Source organism: Phytophthora cinnamomi (genome assembly GCF_018691715.1).
Source record: "Phytophthora cinnamomi strain GKB4 chromosome Unknown Contig37, whole genome shotgun sequence".
Lineage (NCBI taxonomy): Eukaryota > Oomycota > Peronosporomycetes > Peronosporales > Peronosporaceae > Phytophthora > Phytophthora cinnamomi.
Genome location: NW_027150970.1, coordinates 298,217 through 312,428, shown reverse-complemented (window position 1 = coordinate 312,428; position 14,212 = coordinate 298,217). Strand labels below are relative to the sequence as shown.

The 14,212-nt window shown below is 54.8% G+C and overlaps 2 protein-coding genes across 2 annotated transcripts; both read right to left on the bottom strand.

Moving 5' to 3' along the window:
• Window positions 1–8,259: 8,259 nt before the first annotated feature.
• Window positions 8,260–8,859, bottom strand: IUM83_11804 (putative retroelement; the record flags this gene model as incomplete). Its single annotated transcript, XM_067936387.1, has 1 exon — window positions 8,260–8,859. The coding sequence occupies one exon, from the start codon at window positions 8,857–8,859 to the stop codon at window positions 8,260–8,262; it is 600 nt and encodes a 199-aa protein (XP_067792066.1).
• A 2,233-nt stretch (window positions 8,860–11,092) lies between these two features.
• IUM83_11803 (DNA binding protein) lies at window positions 11,093–11,332 on the bottom strand (the record flags this gene model as incomplete). The annotated part of the gene is made up of 1 exon (XM_067936386.1): window positions 11,093–11,332. One exon carries the CDS (start codon window positions 11,330–11,332, stop codon window positions 11,093–11,095), a length of 240 nt encoding a protein of 79 aa, XP_067792065.1.
• Window positions 11,333–14,212: the final 2,880 nt, after the last annotated feature.

The following is a 14,212-nucleotide window of genomic DNA, read 5'->3' as shown; positions in this document are numbered from 1 at the left end:
AGTATCATACACAAGTTAAATACATCGTATCAAAATTATTGGGTCTCAGTAATGAGTCTTGTTTCCTTTCTTATCAACTACTTCTACGCATCGACGTGGCATTGACTCGATGGGAGACTCTAGTCGAGCAGTTGTGTAACGGGGTTACACGCACAAGTGGCTGCAAGCCACTTGTGAATTTAACAGATAGGTTATCTGTTAAAAGTTTTGGATGCTTCCTCACCTTGGTGTAAGACACACCAATGGATACATTGAAGTGGGCCACCACAATGAGTGGTCCACACATACCCAAAGATCCTATTGGTAGAAAGCAGCATCTTTCTACCAATCAGAGTCATGCATATTAGCGGGGCTCTGAATGCCAGCCGCTGTCAACCCTTTCATAGATGATAAACAGTTTTTAGCAGATTTTAGAGGAAGATCAATTTACAAGCAATACAGTTCTCATTTTACCTAATCTAAGTCACTTGGAATCCTTTATTACCTAACTTATATTTGTTTATTCAAATATAATTAACCTAAGTAATTACTAAGTACTTACGCTTCCTCATACACGTTGCGCAACGTGTAAGCTAAAGTAGTGAGTCAAGTTAGGCCCACTACACCTGGTAGCACTTTGTAGTCCGCCCAACGACCGACTTCTTGACGTTCGTACGCGGTGTACGAACGTGGAGCCGAGAACCACATGAGCACGGAGGTGCCCATGGAGAGCTCCAACACGCGTGCAACGCATGTTGCACGCGCTGACTGCCCCCACCTGTCTGACCCAGAGTGGGAGGCCCTCCAACGACTGTCAACAGTCATTGGGGAGGCGGCGATAGCTACGATGCTGCGTACGCTATCGCCGACGGAGCAACATGGTGTTGCTCTGGGGTTCATCATGAAGGAGCAGCGTGATGCTGCTTCCTCAGTGACGGCGTCGTCAGGGACGACACCGCGTGCTCAACCATTCAAGTTGAGCGTAAGCAATTACGTGGGAAGAGAGGGCGAACCTCTCCTCCGATGGCTTGTCGAACTCGACACATCCATAGCGGCTCGACGCATCGTCGACCCGCTGTCGAAGGTCGCGTTCGCCATGTCCTGCCTTGGCGGACGCGCAAGGAGTTGGGCGTATGGACGCCGACTCTCCGATCCTACGTGCTTCAGCACGTACGAAGTGTTCAAAGAGGAGCTCAAGCAAGCGTTTGAGCCCCCGCAAAACGAGTTCCGGGCGAGGGCGGAGTTCCTCGACCTTCAGCAGGGCGAGCATGACGTTCATGCTGACGCGCAGCGCGCACGATATTTGGTATCAAATATCGTGACTAACCCGATTGACGAGGCGACCAAGGTCGTCACGTTCATGAAGGGACTCAGAGATGGACCAGTGAAGACCTATCTCTTCCGAGAGTACCCGAGTACTCTTGGAGCTGCAATCACCCTTTCCATGCAAGAAGCGTTTAGACTGCGGCAGGTTGAACTCCATGCAAACGTGTCGAGGCCACAACCGCGTCCGGTAGTGAGGACGGGAGGTCCGTAACCAATAGACCTCTCGATCGCAACGACTGGCTATCAGCAGCAGGGAGGTAACGTGCGATGCTTCCGTTGCGGAAGGATCGGTCACTTTGCACGGGAGTGTACAGCTCCCATGCCCCCTAGAGGTGGCCGTCGTGGCGATGCCTAGCATCGCCACGGACCAACAAAAAACGCGAACATCCAGTAGGCGCGGGGCGCCCTACTGGTAATGCGGTCGCGCGTGCCGACATCGGGCACGCGACACTGAGGACTGCAGCCCCCAGTGAGACCAGCTCTCACTGCAAGAAACAAGATGACAGGCCGAACCTAGTCATCTTGAAGGTTTACTCGAAGAGAGCGAGTGACTCTGTTCGAGCTTTGGTAGATTCAGGCGCGTCGAACAACTTTGTTCGGCTACGGAGCCTGTCGAGACTTGACTTCGAGGAAGTAAATGTACCTCGAAGTCTTCTGGAAGTTCGACTGGCAACAGGTGCCATCTTGAAGACCGAGAAGCGCGTCGTGAACGTGTGCTTCTCGTACAAACAACGAGTGTTTGTCGAACACTTTATCGTCCTGGACCTGGACGATAAGTTCGACGTGGTAATGGGCATGCCGTGGCTTGCACGGCATGATCCGGTGATAGACTGGAAGAAGCGCACGCTCGTGCGCTTCGGACGCGACAGCGGAACAGAGAGCGATGGCCCTGTTACCGCAGCGCAGCACCATCAGGTGCGCACGGCTCACCAGTCGAGACAGCGCTTAATGCTGCTGTACCGGAGTGCCCAAGAAGTGCGCGAGGGCGCGCACAGGTGAGACCAACGTCGGCAATGCTACCGACGTCAGAAGATAAAATGTACTCGTTCCGGGAAGCAATACCCACGTTCAAGCGTGTAAGGGACAGTCCCTGGCCCGAAGAGGTCAGGTCGACAACGACGCGTCGGCTCCAGGGGCCGACGCACCCTCGGTCATGAGGGGCTCCGCCAATGAATGGCGTCGAGGTGACGAAGGCGTGTCAACTCCGGGAGTTGACGCTGCAAACAGTGCGGACGGTTGCAAACGTACCGCACTGACGCAATTTGCATGCTGCCGTGCAGCCGGGCTGCACGAAGGAAAATGCGGTCAAGCCGGGCTTGATACCGCGCGCCCGCGAACAGGGTCCGCCGGCGAACAACTGTCCACAGCCGGGCCTGGACCAGAAGAACAACTGTGCGGAGCCCGGCTCCGCACAACAAGAAGACGGCGCAAGCGGAGAACGCTGCGCAAGTCTCGGTCCGGGACCGAGACGCAACAAGAACTGTCTGCTGGGCAGACTGAGGCGGTGACGCCGGATGTCCAGACGCTAAGCGTCTTGACGCACACCGATACTGGATTGTAGTATCGTGAGATGAAACTCGCTAGTCCTCCGACGACGGGGTCGGAGTTGGCTTCGCTTCCAGCCATGAGCTGGAAGCGCTTCACGCGCGACTTGCACGATGGACGCATCGAGCAGGTCTGCGTTCTTTCGGACAGCGAAAGAACGGAGAGCGAGAGCGAAGAGCTGAGGCCGCTCTTCATGGGAAGTACCACTGAGAGTGAAGACACTCTCAGTGCGAAGACGAAGCGAGAGCGCTTCGAGGAACAAGGTTGGGACTCGCTGAAGTCGAGTCCCTATTACGAATTGTTGAGGGAGTACAAAGACGTACTCCCGGAAGACATCCCTGCGGAGCTTCCGCAGGATAAGGGTATTCAGCACGAGATTGATCTCGTGCCGGGCACAAAGTACTGTGTCACGCGGCAGTGGCCACTGCCGCGAGAGCAAGTGAAAGCGATCGACGACTTCTTTGAAAGTCGTCGTAAAGCAGGACAAGTGCGGGAATCAAAGTCCCCGCACAGTGCTCCGACGTTCTGTGTCAAGAAGCCACAGGGTGGATGGCACATCGTTCATGCCTACAACAAGCTGAACGATGCGACGGTACCGGCGCAGACGCCGATACCGCGAAAAGATGTTATCATCGATTCGATGACCGGGAGCACCGTTTACAGTGCTCTCGACTTGCGAGATGGATTCTATCAAATCCTAATGCGCGAGAGCGATATCCCCTCACGGCAGTGAGCACGCCAAGCGGCATGCTCTGGGAATGGCTAGTAATGCCACAGGGGCTTAAGAACGCCCCTGCGACTTTCAACAGGTGCGTGACGCACTTGTTGCGCTCGGTGCGCGACTTCGCACCGAGCTACTTCGATGATGTGTTCATCCACAGCCGGGCTGTGGACGGGAAGACCGACGTAGAGATGCACAGGGTGCATCTCCGGAAGCTGCTTGAGCTTATGCGAAAACACAAGCTCTACGCGAACCTGAAGAAGTGTATCTTCGGGGCGAGCGAGATACCCGTCCTCGGGTGTCTCGTAGGAAAGAATGGTGTTCGCCCTGACCTAGAAACAGGTCAGAGTGATTAATGAATGGCCAACACCTTCAAATGTCAAGGAACTGAGGCAGTTCCTTGGCTTGGCCACGTACTTGTGCAAGTACGTGGAGGATTATGCGGGCAAGATCCGCCCGCTATCACAACTACTTAAGAAAGAAGCTGGGTGGAATTGGACAACTGATTGTCAAAAGGCATTCGACGCAGTCAAGCGGGGCTTGACTGAGGCGCCGATCTTGGCAGTGGCAAACCAAGATCGCCCATTCCACGTCGTATGTGACGCATCCGACTTCGCGATCGGATGTGCGTTGATGCAGCACGATCACGAGGGCCGTGATCGTGTCGTCTATTTCCAGTCGCGTCAGCTGAAAGCAGCTGAGCGCAACTATCCGGTGCATGACAAGGAACTCCTTGTCATGAAGTACGCACTCGCAAAGTTCCGAGTGTATTTGCTTGGGAGTAGACCATTCGTGGTCTACACCGACCATGCTTCACTGCGCACCGCACTGAAGTCGCCACACATTTCACAAAGAATGGCGAGATGGCTCTCATTCTTTGCAGGATATAACTTCCGGGTCGAATACAAACCCGGAAGATTGAATGTAGTGGCCGACACGTTATCACGTCGCCCGGACTACGCAGAAGCTGCTGACGTCAATGCCATTGACGTCATGCGATCGAGCAAACCCACATCGTCCCTGTTGGATGATGTGAAGGCCGCGTACGCGCACGACGCGGACGCGAAACTTTTGTTGGCCTATGGCACAACACCTTCTGACAAGGCTCGTCAGAAGTTGCCCAAACACCTTCGTGCGCGTGCACACCGATATCGGGTGCACGACGGACTGCTTCTTTATAATGCAGTCGACGACAACGCGGATCGCGTTGTCGTGCCAAATGACCATGACCTGCGACTCAGGATCATGTACGAATATCATGATGCCCCGACTGCGGGACATCTCGGACGTGAGAAGACATACGTCCTTCTCACGCGCGACTTCTACTGGCACCACAAGTATAAGTGGGTGCGCAAGTACATCCGTGCTTGCGAGGTATGCCAACGCATAAAGCCTGCGCCATTCGCGCAGGCTCCGTTACAATCACTACCGACTCCGTCGGAGTGTTGGAAGTCCATGTCTTTGGACTTCATCTTTGGTCTTCCCCCGGACAGCGGAGGGAATACCGGTGTTGTGGTCTTCGTCGACCGCTTCAGCAAGATGGTACATCTTGCTGCGGTGCCGGCAGAAGTGACCGCGAAGCAGACGGCCCGTCTGTTCGTTGATATGGTGTTCAAACACCATGGCATGCCGACCGACATTGTGTCGGACCGAGACCCACGCTTCACAGCGCACCTGTGGCAAGAAGTGTTTACACTTCTTGGGAGCCAGCTTTCCATGTCGACTGCGGACCATCCGCAGACGGACGGCCAAACCGAGCGCGTGAACCGCGGGCTCGCCGACATTCTGAAGAGCTACGCTCACTCGTTCCAATACTGGAGCGAGTGCTTATCGATGGCAGAGTTTGCCATCAATAACTCAGTGCATGCCTCGACCGGGCATACACCGTTCTACGTGAATGCCATGCGGCATCCACGTCTACCGAGTTTACTCGGAGTGATGGCTCCCACTTTAAGTGGGGGAGGATCTACGACTGCAATACAGCAGCCGCAGAAAACCGCTGACACTTGCACAGTGTCAGCTGCAACAATGGACAAACCACATGAGTCTGCGCAGGGCGCAGACTCCCCCAACAACAAGGCCAACGACCACGGGTCTGCGCAGGGCGCAGTCACCACAAAGAACCACGCAGAGGCTGGGCCTCTAGCGGAGAGCGAGTTGAATGACTTCAGCTCGGATGCTATCAGTTTCGTCACCAAAAGACAAGCCGTGATTCGGTTTGTCCAAGACACAATAGCAGCTTCTGTTGATCAACAGAAGCTGAACGCAGACAATGCGGGCAGAGGCAACACAAATGAATTTAAAGTTGGTTCATTAGATTTGTTAGCAACACAAAACCTGCCTAGACATGCAGTTTCGGATTTCGGAGCAAGCAAGCTTGCTCCGCGCTTCATCGGGCCGTTCACTGTGTTGGCACGGCACGGCAACGCATACACGCTAGACATACCGTCTAGCATGCGCCCTTTTACGTCGGACGGCTGAAGCCATACCTGCAGTACGAGCCATCTAGCTCGGCTGACCCGAAGCCTCGGCAGGAGCCGAGGCAGAAGCAGAGGACTTGGCCTCGGCGACGAGCAGCCTCTCCTCCAGCGCGCGGACGCGCTGGAGCAACCCCTTCATCTGGGTCCCCAGCTCTACCTGGATATTCGAGGCGGTCTGCGAGACCGCCGCGACTTGGGCCTTCTGGTTCGCCAGCTCCTGTTTCAGGGCGGCGCCTGCAGACGCTCCACGGCGGTCACCCGGTCGTGGAGAGGCGCATACTGATCAGCCCGGGGCTGATCATACCCGGGGCGTGTTCCCACCCCCGCCACCGCCGATCCGTGACGCCCGCGGCTCAGCCCGCTGGATTTTTGAGCGGATTGTTGACCATAGTATCCCGAAAACGAACCCTCAAGGGGCTCGTTTTCGTATTCGTTGGAGAGGATTTCCTCCCCATGGAGATACATGGGAGCCGCGGAACGTCTTGCTGGAGGTCGTTCCGGAAATGGTGAGGGCGTACGAAGAGCAGTACGCGCTGGCGCAGCGGAAGTAGTGCGAGCGCTGCGGTCATCGCTAGCGCCCGAACCCTCACGTGCTAAGAACTTAGCCCGGAGCTATTTGAGACTCTCGGGCACACGGAACGACGTGTACCCGTTCAGGTCGCGGTCGCTCAAGCGGACCGCGCCTGGGAAGCACTTCGTGCACTGAAAGCCCTCGGGCACAGCGCACGGCACATTTGCCTCCTCAGCAGCAACATGAAGCTGCTCCATCTTTCCACGCATCGAGTACGTCTCGAAGCGATCACGCGCTTGCTTAATCCGATCACGGTAAACACTCAGCCTCTTGTTGAAGTTTTCAACAAAGGCGTTCCAGCTTTGACAAAGTGCCTGCCATTCGGGCACTTTGCTGCGAGAAGAGGTCTTCTTGCTTTGAAACCATCGGAGCTCATGAAAGAGTCCGATGTAGTAATCGCGCCTTTGATGCGTTTCCGCATCAAAGTGCAGCTCAGCAGCCACAGCGTCATCTTTGATGGCGCTGCATACGTACAGCGGCACCTCATTCGGAGGTACCGAGTTCCCATACCGGTCCGCGATCTCGGACGCGGACGGCATCCATGGATCACGCGCTGCAGGTGCAGCGCTCGGAGAGCCTTGAGCTTTGACATCACGCGCTGCAGCAGCAGCGCGCGGAGTACTGAGAGCCCCAGTGGAAGCGAGTGGGGGTATCGCTCTCAGTACGCGAACGCTTTGAACTCGAAGCGTCCGATTCGTCCCCTTCACGCGGGCGAACGTTCTTGGCGTGAGGGTCGAGCGATTCGCTCGACACTGAGTCTTTCCACTTTGAGGGCGAGTCCTCCTCGCCCTCCATGTCCTCATCGTCGTCGCCGAAGTCGACGACGTCGCCGTACTTCGCCTTCTGGCGTTCGAAGTAGTCGTCGATGGAGAGATGACTCCCCACCGACTTTGTGGACTTCTTCTGAGGCGCGCTCATCGGTGAATGAGCGCGGATTTCTTCTCCAAACGCGGAGAATTGACGAATGGTCAATTCCGAAGATTGACGTGCGGAGACCCCGCGCGTCTAACCTTAAGGGGGGAATGGTGTAACGGGGTTACACGTACAAGTGGCTACAAACCACTTGTGAATTTAACAGATAGGATATCTGTTAAAAGTTTTAGATACTTCCTCACCTTGGTGTAAGACACACCAATGGATACATTGAAGTGGACCACCACAATGAGTGGTCCACACATACCCAAAGATCCTATTGGTAGAAAGCAGCATCTTTCTACCAATCAGAGTCATGCATATTAGCGGGGCTCTGACAGCCAGCCGCTGTCAACCCTTTCATAGATGATAAACAGTTTTTAGCAGATTTTAAAGGAAGATCAATTTACAAGCAATACAGTTCTCATTTTACCTAATCTAAGTCACTTGGAATCCTTTATTACTTAACTTATATTTGTTTATTCAAATATAATTAACCTAAGTAATTACTAAGTACTTACGCTTCCTCATACACGTTGCGCAACGTGTAAGCTAAAGTAGTGAGTCAAGTTAGGCCCACTACAAGTTGGGATTGATTCCGATGCCTCAAAAAGCGCAGCAGTCAATTCTGCTACGCTTTCAAACTGTTTTCGATTATTATAGACTATCCTACACATAATGGACCACAGGTTTTCTATGGGGTTCAGATCTGGCAACTTGGACGGTCAATATGAAACTTCTACTTCTTGCTCCGTAAAAAACTCCATCGTTCGCTTTGAGGTGTGGATACTTGCGTTGTCCTGCTGGTAAATGTAGTCCGTGCCATAATTTAGATGCGCGAAGAGGAGGAGAAATTCAGAGACAGTGAAAATATAATCCTCCGAGTTCTGTCTCCCCTTCAACCCAACCGGTTGCGACTTCCCGAGCTTGCTAAAAGCCGCCCAAACCATGACAGAGCCCCCACCTGCTCGGCGCCGCTTGGTTTGGCGTGGGGACTTTCTGATATCGCGCAAGTAGTACTGAAAGCCGTCAGGGCCTTCCAGGTTCCACTTTTTCTCGTCTGAGAAGATTATACGATCCCAGACGGCACCAGCGTCTTTACGCACTCGCATGGCCCCAGCCCACCGCTTGCGAGCTGCCATGTCCTCAGCTTTCAGGGGCAACGTGTTTACCATCTTGGTGTACACCAACCAGTCCACCCTGGAAAGGGTGCGAAGGATGGTGCGCACCGAGACGGCGAGTTCCAGCTCATACTTGAGCTTGGCGGCCGAAAGATTGCCCTTGGCCGCCTCGCCCACTAGGCGCCGCGTTTCACGGTCCGTCATAGTGGGTCGGGGTTCTGATCGCCTGGGGGTCTTTCGGGGAGGTGGGTCAACAACACGGCCAACGATGTCTCGGCTCCGCGATGTCAGTCGCGCGATGTCTCGAGCGCTCACGCCCGCTTCATACAGTCCTTGAATCCGTCCCCGCTCATGCTCAGTGAGGCGGGGCTTCCTTATTCCTGGCATCTTACACAACGAGCGACGAGAGCGCCATGCGGACCACTCGAATGAACTCACAAATTTGACGCAATAATTTTGATACGATGTATTTAACTTGTGTATGATACTGGGTGGCCGATCTAACCTGTCACCGTGCTAAATGAGCTGATCTGTATGCTAGCCACCCGATCACTTGCAAAATCCAGCTCGTTAGCACACACACGGTTTTATCCTGAACTGACTATAAATCATATCTAAATAGAAGGCTCCAACTCCTCAAATTGACTGAGATATGAACACCGACGTGGGCGGCCGATCTATCTTGTCGTGGAGTGTAGATATCGAGTCCCTCTCTCGAACAGCACCGAACACTCGGTCAGAGAGTTCCTAGTCGAGTCTTCGACATTCGGTCGTCCTCGAAGTCTTCTTCGCTTGAAGGCTCGGTTGATGGACCGGCAACAACCTTGGAGGTTAAGGCTGGGGCCGAAGTGTCGGTGCTGCCGGTGCCATCTTCGACCTCCTCCTCCGAGCCCTCGGCGGTGGACTGCTTCCGAGCGTCTTCGCTTGCCGATTGTTCTTTCCCTTGCTCCACTTGCTCCACTTGTCCAATTCTTCGTCCGCCGAGTACTCAGCGACCAACGCAGTACCTCCATCTCCACCTCGCCCGAGTCTTCAGGCTGATGCTCTCCAACACCGACGGCGCCTTCAGAAGCGCGAACACTCGCTGTCTGTGAACCGTGGAAGTCAGGGAACTCGCGAACGCATCCGGCTGAGCCGTGCTGGGGATCCAACGATGACTCGATAGTAATAGCCGACGCGACCTGCTGCAGAGTCATCCCGCGAGGAACGAACATTGGAACGCCTGGGTTGCATGGAGCGAACGTAGTATTGTCGGGGGCTGGGCCGGTACGTCTACCCATCAATCGCGCCAAGGCTCGTGCCCATCCAGGTCGATCACCTCCTTGCACCAGTCGGCCGACTAGGGAGCCCAGAGCAGGTTTTCCACCGAGTATAGCGGGACCGGGGGTTCAAACATAACCTAGGCCGAGCTGTGGATCCGCCCTTGCCCATCAGGGTAAGATCGAGGCCACAACTTGTAGGGAATATTGAGCCGGAGACGATCTGCACGGCTGTTCCGGTCTGCGGGATACTTCAGCCAAGCGTGAAGAACTTCTTGGTAATCGGACGAGCCCTCGCCGATTCTTTCAGCGAGAAACACGAGCCATCGTTCGACCGCTGCCCAGTGCGAGCGCTCGTACAGGGCGAAACCATGGTCGTTCCGCTCGGCGGAGCCAACAGCCCGACAGTTGAACTGTCGCCAGAACTTGACGACGAACTGTATATCATCGGCACGGATCGAGCTGTGCACGTCCGGTATGTAATTGGCTGTGCTAAATATACAAGGCTCGGTGGGTACAGTATTCCCCGGCAAATCTGGTATGGTCGGACCAATAGAGACTGCGAGGTAGCAAAGATTGCACACTAGCGGACAAAGATGCAAATGTACTGAATTGCTCGAAGAATGACACGCATGGGTAGTGCCGAGTTTGATGGGGTATGATGCCCGAATGGACCCAGCTATTCTTGATACTCTCGGGAGTAACACCGTCCCAAGCTTGGTTCGCCCTGCGCAACACAGTGAACATCGAACTTTTCTCTTGAGGAAGACGTTGAATGAATCTTCGCACACTATGCTGGATCATGATGTTTAGTTAAAGCCGGCCTTGGCGCTTTGAGTTATCCCATGGTCGAGGGGCTGTAGGACGCTGGCAGTGTTCTTCGGGAGCAACGCCAGCCGCACATTTATTAGCGGAACTAGTGGTCTGATGTGCGAGCTGACATTGGCGACCAAGAGAAGATCACGGCGATTCTCACGGCGCACGCAAAGGTCTAGCGCGTGCAACCAGCATAGAACAATCGTGCTGTTCATCCAGGCCTTCTTACAGTTTGTGTATTCCACGCCAAGTTCCGCAGACATATCATGGCCCTGGAAGGCACGCGGTTTCTCACACTTGCCGATGAACATCAACGGAAGCTCGTTGCTTCTGTCCGCGTTCGTTGCCACGGCCAGCGTCAGTCAAGCCTTGTTCGCCTTGCGACCGGAGACCTTGTTGCGCAGTGTCAACGTCCATGATCGCTCCGCGAGGTAGAAGCGCGCTGTTTTATACGTGTTGTACATGTCGGGTAGGTCGTAGAAGGCGGCCAGCTTGGGCATGTGGTCGCGGCCTTCCTCAATGCTGTTCGGCGTGACGGACGCGGCGTATCCTCGTTTGAAGCGGCTGCAAATGCCATGACGCTTTTGAAGCAGTGTAGCCATCCTTTGGGAAACCCGGGCGATTTTCCAACGGCACCGGCAGGAAGCAGTTAGCGGCGCGGAACATTAGCGCCTCGTCCGTCACAGTGATATCATCTTCTATCATGTCGAAGTTGACGATTAGCGCGCGGTCGAAGGCATCCGTGACGGGGTCGGCGATTTTCTTATAGGAATAGTTTTCCTTCGGCAACTTTAAGAGCTTTTTTGTTGTTGCGAAGCATCGCGTAGACGGCAGCCTGCGACGGGCGAGTAGGCAGCTCGAACGCCCATATTACCCAGTCTATCAGATCGTCAATATGACAAGGGTGCTTGTTGTACAGTTTGCACATGGTGATCTTCTGACCCAGCGAGTCGAGTGTACTCTCGTTTCGAAGGCGATCGCATGACAGCTTTTGATTTATGAAGCCTGCCGCAATGCTCGCATCTTGCTACTGCAATATCTAATGTTGACTCTGATCCTTTCATATACCCCTGCAAACTAGCAACTTGCACTTGCATGTCGCTTCCCGCTAGTAGACACTTTCCCTCTCCGTTTCACCAAATTCATTACATATCATGCAGGAATCGCAAATCTCGACTGTGCGGATGTAATAGCTCTGCAAGATAGATTAGACGACGCAGTGCCAGATTTGCCGTGGAATACTGTAGATTAGCCAGAAATGTTTGATACGGGTGGCTTGGGTCTTCTCACTTGCCGAAAGCTGCAATACCATCGACCGAGCACTTGACGTACACCTCTCCACCAATTGGCCATGACACCAGGGTCTCCAAAATCTGATGCCAGCACAAGCGCGCTCCAGGGGCCGTAAGTGGCGACTCGTTGAAGTCAAAATCTCGTCGTCCGAGGGCTCTTTCAGGGAACCGCCCGACGACTTCTTGCATGACACCGAGGAGCCGGCTGTGCGGGCGAAGCCTGACGAGAGACCCTTTGAAGACTTGTCCGGACCCATCGAGGACTCGGTGCGGCAGGCGCCGGGTGTTGCGCGCGCCTCTTGGTAGCTGCCACCGTCGACGTGACCGAGACCTAATTTGACATGAGCTGTTTCTTCGGCAGTGGGAAGCGTTTCGAGAGTGAGCGAGTACGAGGACTCGTGGGAACCAGAACAAGTAATGCTGGAGGACGTGCCCGCCACGGTTATGGCATTTATCGCAAAGCATGCCAGCGGAAGCACCGTGCTCAAGATAGCTGACGCTTACGGACTTTCAACCGATTAATTGACAGATTGCCGGGAGGGGGAAGAGTTATGCGATACGTGTAGCTGCAGTCGCCCAAGGCACCATGGACGCGCCGTGTGGGTTGCACCTGTTGCGAAACTACAACTACTAGCGAGAGGCATCGGTTTTGGATCGCCGCCGTAGGCCCCCCGGCCACAGCTAACGCTCAATCTATTCATTTCTACTTTTTCGTTGCGCAGAACAATCAGTGTCGAGTCTGCCCCAACTGACGCCCCGCAACTCAAGCTACGCCAGTCGATAGTCAAGGAGATGAAAGACCAGACCACGCATTTTCGGAACCGCAACCAAATTGAAGACCGCAGTTACTACTGCGTGGAGAGCTTACTCGCCTTGAAGGGGTATTACGGACGCGCGTCCATTAGTCGTGCGGTCGCGGTTTGTGTTCTGACTCCAATCCCCGCTTTGACATTAGCTCTCGTCATCGATTGTATCCCGCTAGAGCCGCCTTCAGCTGGTTGGAGGACAAACACTACACTCTGGATTAGACTCTTCGTGACCACGGCTGCAATTTCAAGAGGCCTGGTTGGCCAAATAAAGGAGTATACGCTAGAGGGGACAACGTCCAATAATGGTGGAGGATCTCCCTCCAGAAGTTCTTGGAGGGAGGCCCGAACTCGAAGCCATCACCGACGTCCTTACCAGTGTGGCCCGTAACCTCGGTAGCCACACCGAAACCGCCGTCGAGACCCAGGACGAGCTTTTTCGCGCTCGACCGAGGAGTTGGCCTGGAGCAAGGCCACGGTGGAAGCCGGGCGGACCGGGCGACCATCCCGGCGAGGCTTGATAACCACTGAGTCCTTAAAAGGTGAGTCGCGGTCGACAACCACCGCGGCCTTCTCTTCGAGAACTCGGTCGCCATCTGACCCGTGTGGTGTTGCAGAACACACAAATATCGTCAGATGTGGATCTCCAGAACAAACCCCAACAATCGCCGAGTTATGTCGGCGCTTGTTGACCTGCGCAAGGGTTGTCCCCTCGCGGTTCGGCCCAACCGGGACAGCGGATGTCTCGCCACTCGCCGACACCTGCCAACCAAGGTCCACTCTTCCGGAGATCCGCCGAGCTAGCGGACTCCAATAACAAACTCCTGTGCCCTCCACCAAAGGATAGACGGCGGCGCGCGAGCGCTTTTACAGGCCGCCGGTGCAGAAGCAACCCGACTTGAAGAGTAACGGCACCCGGGCTGTCCGGCGCACCGGCTCGCTGAGTTAGCGAGACTTTTCCTTCGCACTTGGCGAGCACCCAACGCACAATCCCGGGCCGACCTAATCTCTTGGCACTGCCAGTCGAGTACCCTACAAACTATGCCTCTCGGGTACCGACGGCAGGCATAATTCGACCCCGTGCAGGGACTTACCGGAACGTGTGCACGTGTTGTGGGCCTAGCAAATTCTGCTCTGTTTGTTCTTAGTTTTTTGGGCGCCCTGAAAGGGGCCTCCAATATTCCTAAGGTCCTATACAAATATCAAGTGAAATGGAGTGGTTTCGGATCTCGGTCGACCCTTCACCATCGCTACACCGCTTCGAACTCGGCGGAGCCGGATAAGTTATCCGGATAAGTCGGCGAGCTGGACGGGGAGGTCTCGCCGACTCGGCTGAGCGCTGCTGGGCTCGCTGGGCTCACGCTTGATCCTCTTGTGCGCCTTC